General features: G+C 38.8%; 1 protein-coding gene across 1 annotated transcript; it reads left to right on the top strand.

Moving 5' to 3' along the window:
- Positions 1 to 1692: 1692 nt before the first annotated feature.
- LOC129808620 (alanine and glycine-rich protein-like) lies at positions 1693 to 4341 on the top strand. The gene is made up of 2 exons (XM_055858407.1): positions 1693 to 1940; positions 4152 to 4341. Exons 1-2 carry the CDS (start codon positions 1693 to 1695, stop codon positions 4339 to 4341), a joined length of 438 nt encoding a protein of 145 aa, XP_055714382.1.
- The last annotated feature ends 5552 nt before the right edge of the window (positions 4342 to 9893 follow it).

Here is a 9893-nt window from a genome sequence, read left to right as displayed (position 1 = left end):
AATAATCGAATGAGATCTTGGATGACTGAAGTGGAGAAGGGTTCCGTGTGAACAGTGGTTGATCACGGGTTAGTCGGTCCTAAGCTCTAGGCGAAAGCTGAACATATAAAAAAAATATAAATTTTTGGTTTATATTTTTTGAGCGAAAGGGAATACGGTTCCAATTCCGTAACCTATTGAGTATACGTTTATTGTGGGTCCTATAGATATAGAGTAATATCTATATTCTATAGGTTTAAAGCTCATCCTGGCAACAGAAGCTACCATAGAGAAGCCGTCGAAGCATACCGAAAGAGTTATCTTTTCTGTTTCATAACTGTATTACCATGGAAGTCTTTCGAAGAGAGATATGGTAAATGAGTTAGAAGAGCATGGCGTTTGTTGCTGTGTCGGGTATGTCATTCCTCGGACCTTGAAAATCTATGGTAGGGCCACGTAAACATTCTCAATAGACCGTACCAATATCCGCAGCAGGTCTCCAAGGTTAAGAGTCTCTAGGCGATAGAATAATTTAGGAAGTCGGCAAATTAGATCCGTAACTTCGGGATAAGGATTGGCTCTGAAGATTGAGATGTGTCGGGCTTGCTCGGGAAGTATGAGTAAATGTGTTGGCTGAAGTATCTGATTAGTTGTCTTAACGGACGGTGAAAAGATATGATTAGGCCAGCACGAAGTACGGAACACTCAAGCTATGCTATATACGCTAAAAAAAATGTTGGTAAAACAACATTTTTGTATATAGATTTACAACGACCATCAACAAACAATCAATTCAGAACTGGCACGGACCAGGGGAATCCGACTGTCTAATTAAAACAAAGCATTGTGATGGCTCTAACGGGTGTTGACACAATGTGATTTCTGCCCAGTGCTCTGAATGTCAATGTGAAGAAATTCAAGAAAGCGCGGGTAAACGGCGGGAGTTAACTATGATTGCCTTATGGTGGCTTAAATGCCGAGGAATAACCACCCGCATTGTCAAATCGCCCAGACCAAACTACACATCCGATTCTCTTCATTTTGGTATCATATGAAAGCTTATACTATGTAGATGTGCACAAGTTGTTTGAATTTTTCCGTTGAGGCCGCCATCTTGGATTTTTGCTCATTTGAAAATTTCTTGCGTTTTTTGCATGCTTTTCCTACATACCTCACTGTGACTAGACTAATTATGGGAATCTCTAAATTTTACTATCATTTGAAAGATCATTAAATATACTCTATCCTACCGTTTTACACATTTTGATTTTCCACCGCCATCTTGGATTTTATCGCCATTTTCTATTTTTTCATCATTTCTACATGCCCTCCATTGGACATCTATTTTGACCAAACCACTGAACCGATTTATTTGTTCAATACACCAATAGAAAGCCTATATAGTCTAGATGATCCATCACTTTTGACTTTCGTCCGCCATCTTGGTTTTTCACATACATATATATTTTTTAAATTTTTTTACACATTTTCTCCAATAACTTTTGAACCACTGGGCCGATTTTGCTCAAATTTGGACACAAGATCCATTGAGCATATGCGCAACTTTTGACATATTCACCATGAAGCATATGCATCATGCATATGCTGCATTGTCCAAAAATTAAGGGAAACGACTTTTATTCACCTTTTGCATCATTTGCATACCTCTAGAACGTGCTGCATGTGCATGCAGCATGTGCTGCATGCCCCAAAATGTCACGAAAATTGCTTTTCTGCCTCAATCACGTCATTTTCACGCATATACAGCATACATCAGTAAGTGCAAAACAATCAACACTGATCACACATCCAAACTGCGAGGCGCTTGGCGTAGGCGTAGGCGCAGGCGTAGGCGTAGGCGTAGGCGCAGCCGTAGCCGGAGCCGGAGCCGGAGCCGGAGCCGAAGCCGGAGCCGAAGCCGGAGCCAACGCCGAGCAAACATTACAATCTGTGATCGCAACGTAAGCACAGCAAAAAATACAAGCGTCCCAAAAACTCAAGCGTCCCTCAGACGCCAGCAAAACGAAAAGCATACACATCATCAAACAAAAACAACAAAAGCTACAAAAATACCTCACCATATATAAATTCATATAGCTTGATTCCTATATAATACATTTGCCAACTAATACCCATAAGTACTACCATGCCCCATTCATATAGCTTGATTTCTATATAATACATTTCCCAGTTAGTACTTATGGGTGCTACCATGCCCATTCATATAGCTTGATTTCTATATAATACATTTGCCAACTAATACCCATAAGTACTACCACGCTTGCAGAGGCAAAGGAAAATTCTCTGTATTTTAAAATATTATTGCTTTCGCTTGCAGAGGCAAAGGGAAATTCTCTTTTTGGTTTAAAAATATTATTGCTTTCGCTTGCAGAGGCAAAGGGAAATTCTCTTGGTTTTCAAATATTATTGCTTTCGCTTGCAGAGGCAATTGGAAATTCAAGAAAGCGCGGGTCAACGGCGGGAGTAACTATGGCTCTCCCAAATGCATCGTCATCTAATTAGTGACGCGCATGAATGGATTAACGAGATTCCTACTGTCCCTATCTACTATCTAGCGAAACCACAGCCAAGGGAACGGGCTTGGAATCATTAGCGGGGAAAGAATACCCTGTTGAACTCTAATTTGGCACAGTAAAGGGATTTTCAAGGACCATCAACAAACAATCAATTCAGAACTGACACGGAGCAGGGGAATCCGACTGTCTAATGAAAATAAAGCATTAGGATGAATCTAACGGATGTCGACACAATGTGATTTATGACCAGGGCTCTAAATATTAATGTGAGGAAATTCAAGAAAGCCCGGGTAAATTGTGGGCGTATACTATGACTCTCTTAATAGCCAAATGCATCGTCATCTAATTAGTGACACGGATGAATGGATTAAAGAGATTCCTATTCTCCATATTTACCATCTAGCGAAACCACAGCCAAGGGAACGGGCTTGGAATCATTTGCGTTGAATTAAACCCTTGCTAAACTTCAACTTAGCACTGCAGAGAACTCTTCAACGATAATTAACAGATAATCAATTTAGAACTGGCACGGGCCAGGGGAATCCGATTGTCTAATTAAAACAAAGCATTGTGATGGCTCTAACGGGTGTTGACACAATGTGATTTCTGCCCAGTGCTCTGAATGTCAATGTGAAGAAATTCAAGAAAGCGCGGGTAAACGGCGGGAGTATACTATGACTCCCGTATCGTATCCTAAATGCCGAGTAATAACCACCCGCAATGTCCAATCCCCCAGACCAAACTACCCATCCGATCGACTTGACCTTGGTATCAAATGAAAGGTCCTATTGTCTAGATGAGCCGAATTTCTTTAGTTTTTAGATTTTCGGCCGCCATCTTGGTTCTTCATTCAATTCAAAATGGCGGACTATTTTTTTTTTACATTTTTCTCCATAACTTTTGAACCACTGGGCCGATTTTGCTCAAATTTGGACACAAGATGCATTGAGCATATGCGCAACTTTTGACATATTCACCATGAAGCATATGCATCATGCATATGCTGCATTGTCCAAAAATGTTAGAGATACTATATATTGAAAAAAATACATAATTTTCATGCGGCTTATGCATCATGCATGTGCATGATGCATATGCTGCATGGTCCAAAAAGTCAGGAAAAGTACTTTTCTACCAAATTCACGTCATTTCCACACATCTAGAGCATGATGCATATGCATCACGCATATGCTGCATGGTCCCAAGAGTCAGGAAAAGTACTTTTCTACCTAATTCACGTCATTTCCACACATCTAGAGCATGCTGCATATGCGTCTTGCACATGCTGCATGGGCCAAAAAGTCAGGAAAAGTACTTTTCTACCTAATTCACGTCATTTCCACACATCTAGAGCATGCTTCATATGCATCATGCATATGCTGCATGGTCCCAAGAGTCAGGAAAAGTACTTTTCTACCTAATTCACGTCATTTCCACACATCTAGAGCATGCTGCATATGCATCATGCACATGCTGCATGGTCCGAAAAGTTAGGAAAAGTATTTTTCTACCAAATTCACGTCATTTCCACACATCTAGAGCATGATGCATATGCATCACGCATATGCTGCATGGTCCAAAAAGTCAGGAAAAGTACTTTTCTACCTAATTCACGTCATTTGCATTCGTTCAAAGTATTCAGACAACACACCCAAACTGCGAGGCGCTTGGCGTAGGCGTAGGCGTAGGCGTAGGCGAAGGCGTAGGCGTAGGCGTGGGCGTAGGCGAAGCCGTAGCCGGAGCCGGAGCCGGAGCCGGAGCCGAAGCCGGAGCCGAAGCCGGAGCCAACGCCGAGCAAACATTACAACCAGTGATCGCAACGTAAACACAGCAAAAAATACAAGCGTCCCAAAAAATCAAGCTCCCCAAAATAAACAAGCGCTCCACCAAATTAAGCATTCCAATGACGCAAGCAAAACAAAAACAAACAACAAAAACAAACAACAAAAAATATAACAAAAACAAACTTCAAAAACTACAACACCAAAAACAAAAACAAACATCAAAAACAACAACAAACGCCAAAAGCAACTACAAAAACAGCAAAAACAAAAACAAACCACAAAAATAACAAAAACAACCTACAAAACCAAAAACAAAAACAACCTACAAAACCTACAAAAACAACAACAAACGCCAAAAGCAACTACAAAAACAACAAAAACAAAAACAAACCACAAAAATAACAAAAACAACAAAACCAAAAACAAAAACAACCTATTCTCAAACTTTAAATGGGTAAGACCTCGATTTTCTTGATTGAAGTCATACTTTGAGGTTAAGATAAAAGTTGTACTTATAGTGGGCCACTTTTGGTAAGCAGAACTGGCGCTGTGGGATGAACCAAACGCTATGTTACGGCGCCCAAATGTTAATACGACTCATGTCAGATACCATGAAAGGTGTTGGTTGTTTAAGACAGCAGGACGGTGGACATGGAAGTTGTAAACCGCTAAGGAGTGTGTAACAACTCACCTGCCGAAACAACTAGCCCTTAAAATGGATGGCGCTCAAGTCGTCTGCCTATACATAGCCGTTACAATAGATGTTATATATGAGCAATTGTATATAATATGAAATTGTAATGAGTAGGAGGGTACAATGGTGTGCTTTGAAGTGTTGGACGTAAGTCCACATGGAGCCGCCATTGGCACAGATCTTGGTGGTAGTAGCAAATAATCGAATGAGATCTTGGATGACTGAAGTGGAGAAGGGTTCCGTGTGAACAGTGGTTGATCACGGGTTAGTCGGTCCTAAGCTCTAGGCGAAAGCTGAACATAGAAAAAAATATAAATTTTTGGTTATATTTTTTGAGCGAAAGGGAATACGGTTCCAATTCCGTAACCTATTGAGTATACGTTTATTGTGGGTCCTATAGATATAGAGTAATATCTATATTCTATAGGTTTAAAGCTCATCCTGGCAACAGAAGCTACCATAGAGAAGCCGTCGAAGCATACCGAAAGAGTTATCTTTTCTGTTTCATAACTGTATTACCATGGAAGTCTTTCGAAGAGAGATATGGTAAATGAGTTAGAAGAGCATGGCGTTTATTGCTGTGTCGGGTATGTCATTCCTCGGACCTTGAAAATCTATGGTAGGGCCACGTAAACATTCTCAATAGACCGTACCAATATCCGCAGCAGGTCTCCAAGGTTAAGAGTCTCTAGCCGATAGAATAATTTAGGAAAGTCGGCAAATTAGATCCGTAACTTCGGGATAAGGATTGGCTCTGAAGATTGAGATGTGTCGGGCTTGCTCGGGAAGTATGAGTAAATGTGTTGGCTGAAGTATCTGATTAGTTGTCTTAACGGACGGTGAAAAGATATGATTAGGCCAGCACGAAGTACGGAACACTCAAGCTATGCTATATACGCTAAAAAAAATGTTGGTAAAACTTCATTATATAGATTTACAACGACCATCAACAAACAATCAATTCAGAACTGGCACGGACCAGGGGAATCCGACTGTCTAATTAAAACAAAGCATTGTGATGGCTCTAACGGGTGTTGACACAATGTGATTTCTGCCCAGTGCTCTGAATGTCAATGTGAAGAAATTCAAGAAAGCGCGGGTAAACGGCGGGAGTTAACTATGATTGCCTTATGGTAGCTTAAATGCCGAGGAATAACCACCCGCTATGGCAAATCGCCCAGACCAAACTACTCATCAGATTCTCTTCATTTTGGTATCATATGAAAGCTTATACTATGTAGATGTGCACAAGTTGTTTGAATTTTTCCGTTGAGGCCGCCATCTTGGATTTTTGCTCATTTGAAAATTTCTTGCGTTTTTTGCATGCTTTTCGTACATACCTCACTGTGACTAGACTAATTATGGGAATCTCTAAATTTTACTATCATTTGAAAGATCATTAAATATACTCTGTCCTAACGTTTTACACATTTTCATTTTCCACCGCCATCTTGGATTTTATCGCCATTTTCTATTTTTTCATCATTTCTACATGCCCTCCATTGGACATCTATTTTGACCAAACCACTGAACCGATTTATTTGTTCAATACACCAATAGAAAGCCTATATAGTCTAGATGATCCATCACTTTTGACATTTTTGACTTTCGTCCGCCATCTTGGATTTTCACATATATATATATTTTTTAAATTTTTTTACACATTTTCTCCAATAACTTTTGAACCACTGGGCCGATTTTGCTCAAATTTGGACACAAGATCCATTGAGCATATGCGCAACTTTTGACATATGCACCATGAAGCATATGCATCATGCATATGCTGCATTGTCCAAAAATTAAGGGAAACGACTTTTATTCACCTTTTGCATCATTTGCATACCCCTAGAACGTGCTGCATGTGCATGCAGCATATGCTGCATGTGCATGCAGCATATGCTGCATGTGCATGCAGCATATGCTGCATGCCCCAAAATGTCACGAAAATTGCTTTTCTGCCTCAATCACGTCATTTTCACGCATATACAGCATACATCAGTAAGTGCAAAACAATCAACACTGATCACACATCCAAACTGCGAGGCGCTTGGCGTAGGCGTAGGCGCAGGCGTAGGCGCAGGCGTAGGCGTAGGCGTAGGCGCAGCCGAAGCCGGAGCCGGAGCCGGAGCCGGAGCCGAAGCCGGAGCCGAAGCCGGAGCCAACGCCGAGCAAACATTACAATCTGTGATCGCAACGTAAGCACAGCAAAAAATACAAGCGTCCCAAAAACTCAAGGGTCCCTCAGACGCCAGCAAAACGAAAAGCATACACATCATCAAACAAAAACAACAAAAGCTACAAAAATACCTCACCATATATAAATTCATATAGCTTGATTCCTATATAATACATTTGCCAACTAATACCCATAAGTACTACCATGCCCCATTCATATAGCTTGATTTCTATATAATACATTTGCCAACTAATACCCATAAGTACTACCATGCTTGCAGAGGCAAAGGAAAATTCTCTGTATTTTAAAATATTATTGCTTTCGCTTGCAGAGGTAAAGGAAAATTCTTTGTGTTTTAAAATATTATTGCTTTCGCTTGCAGAGGCAAAGGTAAATTCTCTGTGTTTTAAGATATTATTGCTTTCGCTTGCAGAGGCAAAGGGAAATTCTCTGTGTTTTAAGATATTATTGTTTTCGCTTGCAGAGGCAAAGGATAATTCTCTGTGTTTTAAGATATTATTACTTGGGCTTGCAGTGGCAAAGGGAAATTCTCTGTGTTTTAAAATATTATTGCTTTCGCTTGCAGAGGCAAAGGGAAATTCTCTTTGTTTTAAAATATTATTGCTTTCGCTTGCAGAGGTAAAGGGAAATTCTCTTTGTTTTAAAATATTATTGCTTTCGCTTGCAGAGGCAAAGGGGAATTCTCTGTGTTTTAAAATATTATTGCTTTCGCTTACAGAGGCAAAGGGAAATTCTCTGTGTTTTAAGATATTATTGCTTTCACTTGCAGAGGCAAAGGGAAATTCTCTGTGTTTTAAGATTGCCACCTAATACCCGAAAGGTACTATTATGCCCATTCATATAGCATGGTTGCTATATATACATTTGCCAACTAATTCCCAAAAGGTACTATTATGCCCATTCATATAGCTTGGGTGCTATATATACATTTGCCAACTAATACCCAAAAGGTACTATCATTCTCATTCATATAGTTTAGTTGCTATATATAGACTTGCCAACTAATACCAAAAAGTATAGGGATATAGAGTAATATCTATATTCTATAGGTTTAAAGCTCATCCTGGCAACAGAAGTTACCATAGAGAAGCCGTCGAAGCATACCGAAAGAGTTATCTTTTCTGTTTCATAACTGTATTACCATGGAAGTCTTTCGAAGAGAGATATGGTAAATGAGTTAGAAGAGCATGGCGTTTATTGCTGTGTCGGGTATGTCATTCCACGGACCTTGAAAATCTATGGTAGGGCCACGTAAACATTCTCAATAGACCGTATCAATATCCGCAGCAGGTCTCCAAGGTTAAGGATCTCTTGCCGGTAGAATAATTTAGGAATTCGGCAAATTAGATCCGTAACTTCGGGATAAGGATTGACTCTGAAGATTTAGATGTGTCGGGCTTGCTCGGAAAGTATGAGTAAATGTGTTGGCTAAAGCATCTGATTAGTTGTCTTAACGGACGGTGAAAAGATATGATTAGGCCAGCACGAAGAACGGAACACTCAAGCTATGCTATATACGCTAAAAAAAATGTTGGTAAAACAACATTTTTGTATATAGATTTACAACGACCATCAACAAACAATCAATTCAGAACTGGCACGGACCAGGGGAATCCGACTGTCTAATTAAAACAAAGCATTGTGATGGTTCTAACGGGTGTTGACACAATGTGATTTCTGCCCAGTTGTTCTGATTGTCAATGTGAAGAAATTCAAGAAAGCGCGGGTAAACGGTGGAGTAACTATAACTCTCTCAATAGCCAAATGCATCGTCATCTAATTAGTGACGCGCATGAATGGATTAACGATATTCCTACTATGTACCTTTCTACCTGTCTATGTACCTATCTACTATCTAGCGAAACCACAGCCAAGGAAATGGGCTTGGGTAAGTGCAGAATATGTGTTGGATATTTTATATATTTTTTGGTTTATTTGGAAGACCTTTAACTTTATAATTTGTCTGCTTAACTTAAAGATGAAATTTAATTAAGGAATTTTGAGATATATCAACTAAGTATATGTCATATGTTGGTGCAATTGTTGTGGTATTCCTTTTTGCAGTAGAGGCAGTAGAGAAATAGTAAGATTCCGAAGTTGTCTTCAGAAAACCTATTTATTTCCAATAATCTTTTTTATTATAAAGTTTTAAATGAATTTAGGTTTTACATAATTTTATTATCTGATTCTTTTGTTAATATTGTTTTCTATTTTGTAAATAAGTGAGTCTTTCTGAGAAATTAATCATTAATGAAATATTAAAAATTGGAGTTTATTAAACACGTATTTAATTTTTAAATCTGTACGGCTTTTGGGTAGAGGTGAAATAGCAGTAAATGTATATATATATATATATATATATATATATATATATAGCGGAATAGTATACATTTCTGTAGTTAGAATAAAAATGTTGAAGATGATGAAGTATTCAGAGGCTCTGCAGACAAAAATTCCAAGAAGCAGATGAGTATTCAGTAGCTGAAGTGTTATCATATAGAAGAGAATTGCAATGAAGATTTCTGAAAAGACGAAAATAGATTTTATTTTTATTGTTGACGTTCATTTTTCGATTTGCATTTTAAAGTTTTATATCAAAACTGTGGTATGTTAAATGATGTGATGATATTTAAAAATTTAACATTATGTGAATATATTTAAAAAAAAATTGTGATATAATATAATTTATGATATCATCCTCT

Source organism: Phlebotomus papatasi, chromosome 4 (genome assembly GCF_024763615.1).
Source record: "Phlebotomus papatasi isolate M1 chromosome 4, Ppap_2.1, whole genome shotgun sequence".
NCBI lineage: Eukaryota > Metazoa > Arthropoda > Insecta > Diptera > Psychodidae > Phlebotomus > Phlebotomus papatasi.
This window is presented reverse-complemented; position numbering and strand designations above follow the sequence as displayed.